Raw genomic sequence first — 13,770 nt, 5'->3', positions numbered from 1 at the left:
AAAAAAAGTAAAAAATAAATAATAAAAACAAAGATATTTAATATTTTTTCGGCACAGATAACGTGAACTATTTCGATTTTCAGCAAGAGTTTTATCTCCTTCTAAAATCAGAGTTAATAAGTTTAAGCACTTCACTTTTTCCAGAAAACTCAAATAATAAAAGAAATTAACTGCTTTAAAAAAAATGCAAGTTTAGAAATTAAACCATCTAACAATCAATGAACATTCATAATGAATATCGTAAAATTAAAAAAACCTGTACTACCCTTAATGTCAGAATTTGTTCACTTTTTTTCCTTTGTATTTAAAAAATTACAACCGATTGAGTAGAGAGAATCATTTCAAGTAAGAAAGAAATATTTATGCGAATCTTAAAAAAGTTATTGAATCAGATTAAATAAGTCTCCTACTGGAGGCTGAGTCAGCCAATCTGGTATACTTCCCATCAGAGCCGGATTATACCATTCGTAGGCCCTAGGCACAGCCGTTTTTGAGCCCTCCCCTCCTTCCCCCACTTCTCCTCTCTTTTCAAAATATATGCTAAAATTTTCTTCCATATTTTTTCGTACATTTTTATTAATATGGAATTTAATTTACAAATTTGTTTATCGAACTTTATCTGCAATTCGACAGCATAATACAAGATTTCGTTGAATCCAAAAATCGCAAAAAATGTAATATAATCATAAGATTCTGCAAAATAATTTATTACCGAAAAATATTATATTCTTATTTGTATCTTCATAATTTTGTGCAAAATACACCTGTTGTTTTGAAAGCAACAAATTTTTTTCTCCCAAGTTTTTCGTAGGCCCCTGAATTTCGTAGGCCCTAGGCACGTGCCTTAGTGTGCCTATAGGTTAATCCGGCCCTGCTTCCCATACAAGCAATCATCGAAGCTACCCTCCCTAAAATGCCCTCTTCTTGTTTCCATAGCACCAGACTGTCGCAGACTTTGTGGCGGTCAGAGTACATATGGTAGACAAACAGTAAAGAAGGGAAGGGAATAAAATAAAAAAACACATCGAGGAAAACAAAATAATTTTGGCAAAATTCAAATGGAATAAAAAAAAATAAAAAGCGTAAAAGTATGCTACTGTTTTCAGTGAATGAGCGCTTGATTCATACGACTATTCTTCTTTTTCTTTTCATTACAATTTATGAAAAATGATTCATTACAACTACATTTATTAATAATTCTTTGAAAATATTTAATTTCAGTTTTTTTATTTCCTTCATTTTAATATTATTAGCAATGTCTATTGATGCAAATACCTTACCTACAGTAGCATATTTTTACTCTTTTATTTTTTTTATTCCATTTGAATTTTGCCAAAATTATTTTGTTTTCCTCGATGCGTTTTTTTATTTTATTTAAATGTTTTTAAAATGAGTATTGGAAGTAAAATAAGAAAATAAAACTGTAAAAACTGAGTTTTTAAGAACCATTTCCATTTTAAACTTCTATATCGTAAGCCTACTACTTATACTTAACCTTCCTTAACATACTTTTTACATAAATCAATAAATGACTAACACCAATGTAAAGCGAAAACAAAAAAAATACTATGAAGAAATGAGCAAATGCACGAGGGCAAAAATAATAATATTAAAATTACATTTTTGAAGTTATACTTCTTATGCGACTTCCAACAAGGTTGCGTTAAACGTTTAACGCTACACTTTTATTGGCCGGGAAATCACGTGGTAGGATCCAGTTTTCCCTCTTTCATTTCCATATTGTTTTGGTTCTCACTAGCATAAAAGTAATAAAAGTCATAAAAGACAATCCCACGGACAATGCGACGGATTTAAGGTTATGTCAAGGTAAGCCTCTTGTGAATATCAATGGATTGTTAGGTTTTCTCTTCTGAAATTACATTATGACGCATTCACATACATTATTAATACAAATACATTTTCCAGGGCGAGACAATGAGGCAACCACAAGCACTTCCACTGGTTCAAAAGGTCCACGAGGGAAAAATGCACAATATTTCCGTGATTACAGAGCACGGAAGCCAGCGGAGCAGGAAAAGGAGTCGTTGAATAGGTCTAGTGATCCTTCTACGACTGCTGATTCTTCTACAATTAACGTCGCAGGTTGCGAAGCTTAACTTCTTCCGCGCGGAGGGACTCCACGCACTATTTTTTTTCCTTCCTATTTATAAATATTTTATTGTCAGCTTTTTCACATTTAATTAAAAATAACTATTTATTGAATAAAAGGTACTATGGAACACCTTGAATAACTTATGGTCTAATAATTGGATTTTCCACTTACTAGAGCTCAAATGTAATATTTCGCGGGAATGTCCTCAGCATGCTAATTAGCTTATTAATTAGTACTAATGATATTTTAAGTTACGATATATTTAAGTGGCCACAATCTAGAAAATATGGTGCCAATAGTTTTGTCAGGAGAGCGGTCGAAAGTTTTGACCCATTTAATACTAATTTTTCTTTCTGCATATTTCACCACATCTCGAGAATATCTTTTGAAGCGAATCAAAAACATTTGGACACAATTATAAAAGGAGTATATCCAAAAATAATTCCAAGAATTAAAATAATTTTTATAATTATTTATTATTATTATTATTATTGATAAATCATTTTAAAGAATTAAATTTTGTGTGACAAAGAATAAACTTTGAACTATATCGGGTGAAAGGTTTCTAAGAAATAGAGTTTTAACGATACGATTTCTTAAAATTCAATTTTTCAGGAAATATTCGCATCGTTAAATAAACCAATTTTATAATTGTGGGCAAAAAATTTTCAAATTGCTTTTAAAAAGTTCTTGAGACATGACGAAATACGCAAAAAGAAAAATTAACATTACGGAGCCCAAACTTTCGACAGCGATATATCGAAAATAAAATCTAAAAAATGCTCCAAGCACAGATTTGTTTTATCTCTTGAGACATGGTAGCTGTATGAATCCTGCTCAACACACCAAAGTATTGCTGTGAAGCAGTTAAACATAGAAAAATAGTTTTATAATGTCATTCCATGCATTATTATACTTAGCAATACAGAATTTACTAAATAAAATTATGTTAGTGAATTCTGCTACCTCCCATTTTCCTCCTTCTTACTCCAAAGTATATCTTATGTTCAGCTGATTTTTTTGAATATTTCTAACTTAATTAAGAAATAATACTATATCGCAACTTTTATTGATATTTTTTTCTTTTCTTCATACAATGGGTTTTCTGATGAATTTTATATCATTAATGATTTTAAAGTCATTAATTTACAAAAAGTATTCCTAATTTATTTTAGAAATGAGCCTATCTAATCAAAATTTTAATTGAATTTGTTATAGTTTGTAAAACATGCTTTATAACAATCGTAACTTAAGCCACTTGTAATTTCACAATTATCATTCATAATATATTTATTATAATATATGAATAATAAATACATATTATTATAACATAAGTATATATTATTATAATATAAATATATATTATATTTATAATATATGAATAATAAATATGTTTATTAATATTTTTGCGGATAAGTTATGTATTTGCATTTCCTTGGAAATTTTTTTTTCGCTTTGTATTTCTGTTTACCTTATCATGACAGCCAACAACAATAAAAAAACAAGGTTTACCATTCGCGTATTTTTTTTAACCCGAATGACAATATTTTTTTTAAAAAAAAAGCATTGAAAATAATTTTTTATTTTTTTAGAAAGAAAGATTTTAAATTGCTATATTTTTGTTTTCTTATGTAAAAAGTTTTTTAGGGAAAGCATTTTCGTTATAATAAAAAGAAAATTAAGACACAAGGTAGCTGTAAACGGGTAAATTTTTACTCCTTTTTTTAATTCTAAAAATACAGCATTGTATAGATACAATTAAGCAAGCAGATACACCTTACTTATTTACACAATGGAAGCTTTTCCCTGCTTCGCACAACGACCCTTATGTCAGCAAAACATCTATTTTTAATTTTATTACCAGAAAAAGATTCTTAATTAAATGTTATTGAATTGAAAGATCTGGGTTAGATCCTCAGGCCGGGCAAGATTGACTCAGCCTTTCATCCCTTCAGTGGGTCGACAAATGAATACCAAGCATGCTTGGGAACTAAGCACTAGGGGTTCCACGTTCGGCTGACCACCGGACCGGAACATCTGCTCCTGCACCCCAGAGCCCATGGTCAAGAAAGCTGAGAAGGGCACAGTAGGCCTTGACCCTCTATGGGCTGTCACGTAGCTGAGTTTAGTTTTAGTTTAGAATTGAAAGATTACCTTATTTTTAATATTCTTTTGACAGCGATTTAGATCTTGATTATTTTGGGGAAAAAATTTGAACCTAATCAACATAATGATTAGGATCATTAAGGATTTATCATTGCAATTTTTTCTGAAATTTTAGGTTTTAAATATCTCTTTATTTTTTTTTGTTTTGTTACAATAAAAATTCATTAAGTGTTTTTTGGCCAAAAAAGATTCTTTAGTAAAGATGTGAAAAGTAGATTCTTTAATTTTCATTTATTTTAATTGCATATGTTGACTTGGCTCAGTTTTACAAAAGCAAATGTAACTCATTGTGAAGCGGTAAATAAGTTAGATAAAGTTTTACATTTTTTTTTACCTCAAATTGCTATGTAAAAAGGTTATATCCTTCATAAGATTGCGTATTTCTTATACAGATGAAGGAGAGCACATCTTTTCAATCGAATTCCGCGCAAAACTCAGCTGTCCGTCAAATCTTTGCGTGATAATTGTCTTGGCGCTCTCCTATCTATGATGTCGCCACAGATTTGCAGTGTTAATATGATGGAACTACAGCGGCTGCCAAAATAGTTCCCTTCATATTAGTTTAATATCTGTGCTTATCAACGTAAACTGTAACCATCGGTCGATGTTTACATCCGTCCATCGTCTGGTTCAGAATTGTTTTGCATGTCTGGAAACTATGGCCTCAACTACAAGTGATGTTTTTGCTGATGAGAAGGTAAAGAATTAAAATTTTTCTTTGTTTGAGCATGTTATTTTACCATTGTTTTGTTTGGTTTTTTCCTATTTTCTTTTTATTTGATTATATTTTTTTATCGCAGGCCGGCATGCTAAAACAATTGCTGTTTGATTACGTCTTCACAAGAGCATCATGCCAACTTGAGGTATAGCAAGTGTACAATGAATGTAAATCATTAAAAAAAAAAAATACTGAGACTTTTGTTATAATTGTGATATGTAGGTGTGCATTTTGATTTTTATTTCATCCATACATAGCAAACTTATGGAGTGTTGTTGGATCAAGTTAAACTACATTTATTTATTAACTTTAATGTGCTTTATATTTTATCAGTTTAAAATACTTTTACCTTGCATTGCATTTAGCTTTTTTCATACCTCTCTTAAACTATATTTATTTTTGAATTTGTATTTGTTTAATGACCTGTATGACTTACTCTTGTTTTATATCAAAGAACTCTTCTTTTATTTATTTTGATCTTCCCCCTCATTTCCTTTTATCTATATTTACTTCAGCAAACTAAAAGATTAGCACGTTTAAACATTTGCTCAAAACCGCATTTATTTTGTCTCATTCCTCCTTTTATGACTTGTGTTTGTGACCTTTGTTGACCTTGTCTCATTATGGGGTTGACTTTATTTCTGCTTTCTATCTATTAACTTTTAACAATTACTTCTCATTCTAGCAGTAAATGATCACTCGTTATTGAAAAATAAAATAATTGTATATTATTCTTATTTAGAGTTGTTGATCTGTTACAACAATTTTTTGTGAACTGTATTTTTATATTATTGCTTTTGAACTTAAAATCTCTTCTTTATTTACAGTGATATTTCTGAACTTATGTGCTTTAAAATTTATTTAATTAGATTGTCTATATTAAAAATTCAGCATGTTTTAATTCATCAAACCATGCATTCAACTCAACTTTTACTAGAACTTTCATGTTTTGAATAAATGAATAATCTCATGGTTATTTCAAACCTTGAAATAAAGAAAGAGTAGGGATAAATTAGGGATATTTCTCTATCTGTACCTGTTTACCCCAAGTGGGTAAAACTGCCTTGTTCTAGCACTTGGAATAGATTTAAAAATGTATGTCACCTTGCTTAGAGGTTGTTACAAGTTTGCTTTATTTTAATTTTTTTTAAAATTGTCAATGATAAAAGTACATCAATGCAGCAAAACTCTAGAAAACAGAATTGATCCTTCAGAATCTGTCGATTTGAAATGGAAAGAATCATGTAGAATGAGAGTTCGTTAACAATTCACATATTTCAAAGCTGTGATGTGTACACATTCAATGTATTTTGCCTTCTCAAATATTTTTAAATAAAGTTCTTTATAATCTGTATATTTAACTGGTACTCTTCCATTTCACAGGTGCAAGTAAATTCAGTTGTTATTATTTTTTTATTTATATATTTTTTTAGACATCAAAAAAAAAAAGATGTTGAATTTATGTTGACTCAGTGATTTTTCATTGGCAACTTTATTGCTTGTGCCAGTGAAATGGAAAAGTGCTGTTTAACTAAATTTTGTCACATATTTTTATTTCAAATGTTGATTTAATTTTTTATAGCCATAGATTATTTCTAATATGAATCTTTTTTAAGATAAATTTAATCCTTGTAAAAAATGTTTGTAAAAAGTCGCTATTAAATGAAATGGCTCTATCGATATATCGCTCATCGACTCATTAGGTTTGAAAAAAAAGTGTCTACTAAGTTATTAGTCTATCAGCCACTGGCTACAAGCTGAAAATTTAAATCTTCTGGTCTACCTATCTATATTTAAAAAATATTACACTCTATAAGGTTTCAAATCAAAATGTATTTATCGTTATTTATTATCGAAGTTATTTATGTATTAAATAAATCCACCTGAAACTATGGATTTTAAATAACTTTCAAAGTTGTTTTAATTTTTTCCTAAGATACTAAAACTTAAATTTGTTGCTTAATAACATATTATGTACACTATATTGCATGCTGTTGCTGTGCTGAGTCAAAAGTTGTAATTATTTGCAAAGAAAATTGCGTGAGTTATTGTGCTTTTCAAATAATTAAACAAGACAAGAAAATCCCAAATCTTATACTCAATTTTAATTTTGTTATTCTTTTTAGTGTAATTTTTTAAATTTTTTATCTTGAATTATTGTCAGTTGCATTCTGCTTATTATTGAAGCATTGTTTTAAGATTTCATAACATTACTAAGTGCTATTTTGAAGGATAGCCCTTTAATCTTAATAAATGTGCCGTTTTTGTAAAAATAAGAATTTATCACTTAAAAGGACTCTGCCTTTTTAATAATATTTTATTTTGAAAAGAAAAATACTAATAATTCACTGTTTAAATAATAATTTAACACTGGTAAAATTATCTGTGTTTATAGGTTTAATTCTGACTACTATTACAAATATTTACCTTGTTAGAATTGTTCTCAACTGGTAAAATCTTTTTTTTTTTAACTTTCTTTTGACTATCTTTTTTTTTTTGAGGGGGGTAGTATTAATAAACTTTTTAAGTGATTTTAAATTTTTAAACTATTTTTTTTAATAAATATTTTTTTTAAATGCCCCTTTAAATGTTTATTTTCTAATAATTTACTGTTTAAATTATATCAAAAAGCTTTTAATTTTTTTGTCAATTAATAGTTTTTTGTTAGTTTACTTTTTAAAAAAAATATGCATAGAGATTGCTTTTTAGCATGCCTTTAATTATTTTTATAAACTGCAAATTTTTCTCTTGATGAGAAATATTACTCTAAAGAGAGAGGAATGAGAGAAAATTACTTTTTGAAATATACACATATAATAGTATAAAAGGGTTATTTAAAAATTGTTGTGAATGAAATTCAGTTATTACAGAATATTTCATATTTTGATAAATTTTTACGTTGTTAAGTGAGATTCTTTTGAAACTCAAAGTGTCCTTTTCAGAGAGGGAGCACCTTGCACTTTTTATTATTCCTAGGGAGAACTCTGTTACTATGTTATTTTTGTTTATAATTTCTATCCTGAAATATATTAATTTAATTGGAATTAATTTATGCTGTATTATAATACTAAGTTTTTTTTATCTAATCTTTTAGATACTTTAAAATCATAGTTAAAATTGTGATTTAAATAATTTTTTTTAAAAAAAAATATTGATTTAAATCAACTATGTTTTTGTTTTTTTTAAAGAAAATCATTGAACTATTAAACCAGTTTATACTCTTTAAATAAATTATTAAATCAAAAATATTATCATAAATGTATTCTTTAGGGTGTGGTTCTTTATAAAGTCTGATTTCATTGATAATGAAGATTTAATCCTAGGAAATAATGAAAGGGTAAATTATTATATTTCAAATTAGACTTATGTATGAATAAAATTGGAGACTTAAAGTCAATTAAAGTAATGTTAAACTGTTAAATAATTATTTTCCATTAGCTGTACAGAAAATACATTTGCTAGTAATAAACTTATTTCTGTTATACTCATTTAGTTTTATGTTTATTTGAAAACTTGCTTTTAAAATGTATAAAATATATAATTAATATTCATCAATATTGAAGATACACTTGTTCTGCCCAAAGAAACTTAAAATCAATTTTTTTTTCTTTAATATATTCTGATCTAAACTAAATTATTGGATATCTAACTGACAAATTGCTTCCATGTTTTTAAAGTTTCAGGATGTTTAACTTTAACAAAAAATAATCATGATTTTATTTATTCAGTGATTAGTTTGTAATAATCTAATAATAATTTTTGAAACACTTTTGTTAATGTCTACTATTTTAGTTATATTATGGTTTTTAAATAATATTAAGTACTGTTAATATATTTTATCAAATGATTTGGCTGGTAAATAATAATAAATAAAAAAAAATCTGATTAAAATTAAGAAAATTTTTTGGGAGTGCACATTTTAAAATGAATTGCTTCATATTGAAAAACTAATACATTAAACTCTGCATACATCGAATGTTATTAAGGCAATTATTTATTAGGATCCTTGGGACGGGCAAGGTTGACTCAGCCTTTCATCCCTTCAATTGGTCGGTAAATTAGTACCAAGCATTCTTGGGAACTAAGCACTGGGGGTTTCGCGTTTGGCTGACCACCTAACTGAAACATCTGCTCCTGCACCCCAGAGCCCAAGGTCAAGAAAACTGAGAAGGGCACAGTAGGCCTTGGCCCTCGATGGGCTGTCGTGCCATTGAGTTAAGTTTAGTTATTTTTTAGTAATTGAGAAGGATTACTGACCTATTATAGATCACTTTGTTTCTGTTCTACTTCAAAAATGTTAACACTAAAAAGTTCCATAAATTTTTTTTTAAATTCAATAAATTTTTTAAAAATTTTTAGCAAATTAATTTGATATTTTTTTTAATCATTATGTTACAATAGTTTTGAATTTTTAAAATAACCTGCTTGAAAGTTATTTTACCCCCTACTTAGAAGTTTGAAGCAAATAATTATTTGCCTTAGTAAATACTAGTTATATTGTAACAATGAAGTCTAGTTCACCCTTACATTGTTATCCATATCATTAGAAAAGCGATTGAGGCAAGCACTGTATGAAATAGTTTTTTTAGTTGTTTTTAAAGGAAGAGGTAACTGATAAAAAGTTTTAAATGCCAAAACTTACTGCCATGTTTTATGGATGTCAGATTTCAGTGTATGTGTCCGAAAACGTTGTTTCTAAATATGTCATTTGCCATCATGATCAAATTTATAATTGGGCAAAAAAGCCCAGGATTGTATAATTTGCACCATATAATGATACACGCACTCACATTTGCTAATTTTAGTTGGTGCTACATATAAAAAGAGACTGACAACTCGATATCAATTAGAAATATCTTAAAAATTTTTATGTCTGTGTAAATCTTTTTCTTCTAACTTCTGTACAAGAGTTGCTGTGGCACTTAATCAAGGAACAACAGGTGTTAAATTTTTCTTGTTTCTGTTTTGCTACTTATTTCTACAAATTACAATTTCACTTTTTCTGTATGAAATCTTTGTTTAGTACGTCGATAAAACCTTATTAATAAACCTTATAATAATTATTATTTATAAATTTCATTCTAAATGTAAATTATTCATGGACATGTTTATAACCTTATGTCAGTTTTGTTGTTTTATCTTTATATATATTTAGGGAAAAAGTAATGGTGGTTTTTACATTACAACCTTAATAAAATTGTTTCAACTATTATTTTTTTATTTTATTTGTTCAGCATCTTTTTTCAGTGGTTCATATATTTGCTGTAGAAGGTCAAAATGAGCTAAACTATACTGAACAAATTAATTGCTGCTGGTTAAAATTAGTTCTCAATAAGGATTGCATTAATCCTAGTCCAGATGTTAGAAATTTTTGGAAGTTTGTTACAATACGCATATCTTATGATTCTGTGACTTTTTATTCTTAACCATGATGAATTTTTGCTAGATGTGTTACCTTTCTTTTCCCATTGCTCCATATAAATCTTATAATATAGTTTAAATTGCTGTGATGTAGAATTTTAAAGAGCATAGTGTAAAATCTGAAAATTATTTGTGTTTCACTTTTAGGGTTCTCAATATACCAGACGTGCTGATCCAGAAAAACTTCAGGAAATTTTTGAAAAAGTAATTATTTTAATCCTTCTTAATTAAATTTTTTTAAAAAAAAAATGACTTGTGGTTTCATTATTGACACTTTTATTTATTGAAATACTTTAATTTTAAAATTAATTTTCTTGTTTAGTGATAACATTAGTTTTCAATTTAGTTCTTTATGACTTTGTAAGCTTTGTAATTTTTTTGTGACCTGTATTTAAAATGTAGGCTCTATAAACACTAATAGTAATTATTCCTTCATGTTGATAACTGTTACTGAATTTCTTGATGAATAAATAAAAGGAGAGTAGTTAGTACCATTTTAGCACTGAAACTATCTTGAAAATTCAGTAGACTATCTCTTAGCTAGTCAAACTGTTGGAATGTCGGTTAAAAATGTTATGCCAAGTTAAATTAGCAAAATTACATTTTTTGAATTATAAAATAAAGCAGTTAACTATAAACATTTCATAATGGGCTAGTCTGTGAATAGATTTCTTTTCAATACTCGGGTATTTTACAGTTGGGAAAATTATAGTTGAAGGGGCGTCTATAGATGTGTCTCAAGCTATTAACAAGTCGAATTGAAAAACAAAAGAATCTTAAATTTCCACTGTGAAGAATATAACTATCTTGAGAAACCTGTAAAAAAATCTATAACTTTTTTTCATTTCAATTTTTTCCTTCTTTCTAAACCTGAAAATGTTTGAATTTAACATAGAACAAATATACTATTATTGATTTCGTTATTGTTTTTTATTTGCTTTATCTTTCTTCCTCCAGTTTATGTATGTATCTTTATTAATGGTATTTGAAATTCTATTCATTGTTCTTGTCTCTCATTGTCTTGGCGTGTGTTTATCTAGCATTCTTTGATTATTCTGTAAGTTCGTAACTGTTTATAATTTAACTAAATAACAGATTATTAAATTTTGTAGTAGATATTCACATAAATAGATCTACTTTATAACTTGATTATTTTTAACTACTCATAGAAATATTTAATGAAAAAAAAAACAGTTTAAAAGTGACTTAGGGGAAATATCTGGTATTCAGTTTGTGGTTGATCTAAAAAGAAACAATTTTGCTTCAGAGAGTGGGTTTTACTTGGTTACATTGAATTATTACATTGAATAATTATTAAGAAGTGTATTGTGCGGCTTTCAGGAGAACTCTTTCAGACATCCTTCTCATGCCCTTGTGGGTACTATGGTTACGAGGAAAAGTCACTTCAAATAGGGGTGTGGGGTGAATAGTTTTGTCTAATTCTTGAATTCTTGGCATAGTTCGGCGTGACTAAACCAATCGACACCTTCTTGCCTCCATTGCACCCCTATTAGAGATGTGCCCTCCTCGCTTGTTACCATTGCAGCAGACAGCCCCAGACTTTTAGTCTGGGCAGTAAGTCTGCACAGTAGGTAATTTAGAAACTCCAGAGAATAATACCAGAACAAAACTTTCTTGTCAGTTATTGAAATTCTATTATCCACGTTGTAACATGCTGAGGTTTTTCTTAGTTGACACTGTACACATATTTGTTTAATTATAATGTAACATACTGAGATAAAAAATTCGATAACTATATAACAGGAATAAAGAAAGAGGTTTACTTGTCTTCATAATGGGAAACATTCTTTTCACTGCTTGACTATAGAAGATGGAGTCTTTTTCTGTATATAACAAATAAGAGGTTTGATAATTATTGAAATTAGCTATTTTGATTCTGGTATAAGACTATTTTTTTTTTTTACAAATAGAAAAATCAAAAAAAGAGAAGATTTAAATTTTATTTAAGAGATAAGATGAAATTTTGAAGTTAGCAAAGAAATTATAATTGCTGTCAGTTCTGTAAATATGATTTAGTATTTATGTGTAGATTATATACATGCAATAATTATAATAGTGCTGGAAATTTGAACAAAGAAATCCAGTACGAATATTTGAAGATAAAATTTTAAACACAATTATTCTTGTTAAAGGTATCACTACAAGTTTTTGAAATATTTTATTCAATTTGTATAAAATATTTGTTAAAAATAAAACTAAAATATTTTTTTAAAAACTTTTTATTACCCCTTTTTTTTACATTTTAATGTATCTTTTACTATTTCATACATTGCCAATAATTCTGTTACACGAGCTATAATGCATTAAATAGGGCACACGAAAAATGACTACAGTATGGAAAAAATAGAGCATTTGCAGGTGGTTTATCATAATTAAAACCAAGCTTTAAATATGTATACTAAAATTTTTTTGTTGTTGTTGTTACTAATAGCTGAAGGGGAAAATTAGAACAATACTGAGTGCTAAATTACATTTTTGCTTTTCCTGATTGTAGGCTTTTATTTTCAGTCCTAAATGACAGCCTTGATAATTCATATTGATAATTCTTCTTGATTTGAAATTCTTTGTTTTGTCTATAAATATAAAAAATATTATGAATGCAAACATTAATAAATGGATAAAGAAGTTGAGAATTCATATATTAAATAGTCCCACTTTTATTTGAAGGGTACCCAGAAATATGTCCTGGTTCATAAGGATTCATAACTTCCAAAGTGTGGCGGAATCACTCAATGCCAATCTATAAGATTATCATAAATTTTGGATTGCTAATAGTCATAAATTTATTTTTTTTCAGTATGCTAGTGTTAAAAAAGGAGATGATTATTTTATGACACCAGATGATTTTGTAAGAAGATTTTTGGGAATTTATGAGGAGCAAAACTTTAACCCAAAAACTGTTCATCTGCTTGGAAGTATTTTGGATACTTCTAAAGATGGGTGAGACATTTTTTCTACTATTGTGTGTGGTTTTAAGATTTTCTTCTAGGCTTTAAAACAAGTGTATTTTTATATTTTTGTAGCAATATTAAATCATATTTAACGGTTTTTTTTCTGAAAACCTTTTACAAGGTAGATCAGGGTAATATTTTTCAAATAAAATTTTTTTTTATTCATGAATAATTTTTGCAACAATGTTAAATCATATTTAGCTGCATTATCTGTACATCATTAACTTTTTACAAAGTGGATAAATTAATATTTCAGGATATTTTTAATATAAAGAAAATTGTAAATTCAAGAATAATTTTTGCAACAATATTAAAACATGCCTAGCTGCATTATCTTCATAGCATTGACTTTTTACAGGGCTGTAACATAATGAGCCGCA

At 27.8% G+C, this 13,770-nt stretch overlaps 1 protein-coding gene across 3 annotated transcripts in view; it reads left to right on the top strand.

Moving 5' to 3' along the window:
• The first annotated feature begins 4,842 nt into the window (after positions 1-4,842).
• aralar1 (calcium-binding mitochondrial carrier protein aralar1) overlaps positions 4,843-13,770 on the top strand; it is a 35,247-nt gene continuing 26,319 nt past the window's right edge. Inside the window, exons 1-4 of one of the 3 annotated variants that reach the window (XR_006224861.3) lie at positions 4,843-4,976; positions 5,080-5,142; positions 10,566-10,622; positions 13,237-13,379. Coding sequence is in view for 2 of the 3 variants with exons in the window: in XM_087159046.1 (XP_087015172.1) it covers positions 4,884-4,976; positions 5,080-5,142; positions 10,566-10,622; positions 13,237-13,379 (356 nt within the window). In the remaining variant the exon portion in view is untranslated. The remainder of the gene's footprint in view (positions 4,977-5,079; positions 5,143-10,565; positions 10,623-13,236; positions 13,380-13,770) is intronic. The other 2 variants (XM_087159046.1, XM_087159047.1) reach the window with 2 other exon arrangements.

The sequence above is a fragment of the Parasteatoda tepidariorum genome, chromosome 3, assembly GCF_982258835.1.
Source record: "Parasteatoda tepidariorum strain Cologne lab strain chromosome 3, Ptep-v5.0, whole genome shotgun sequence".
Classification (NCBI taxonomy): Eukaryota; Metazoa; Arthropoda; class Arachnida; order Araneae; family Theridiidae; genus Parasteatoda; species Parasteatoda tepidariorum.
The sequence above is the reverse complement of the archived record's forward strand: the minus strand, read 5'-3'. Positions and strand labels throughout refer to the sequence as shown.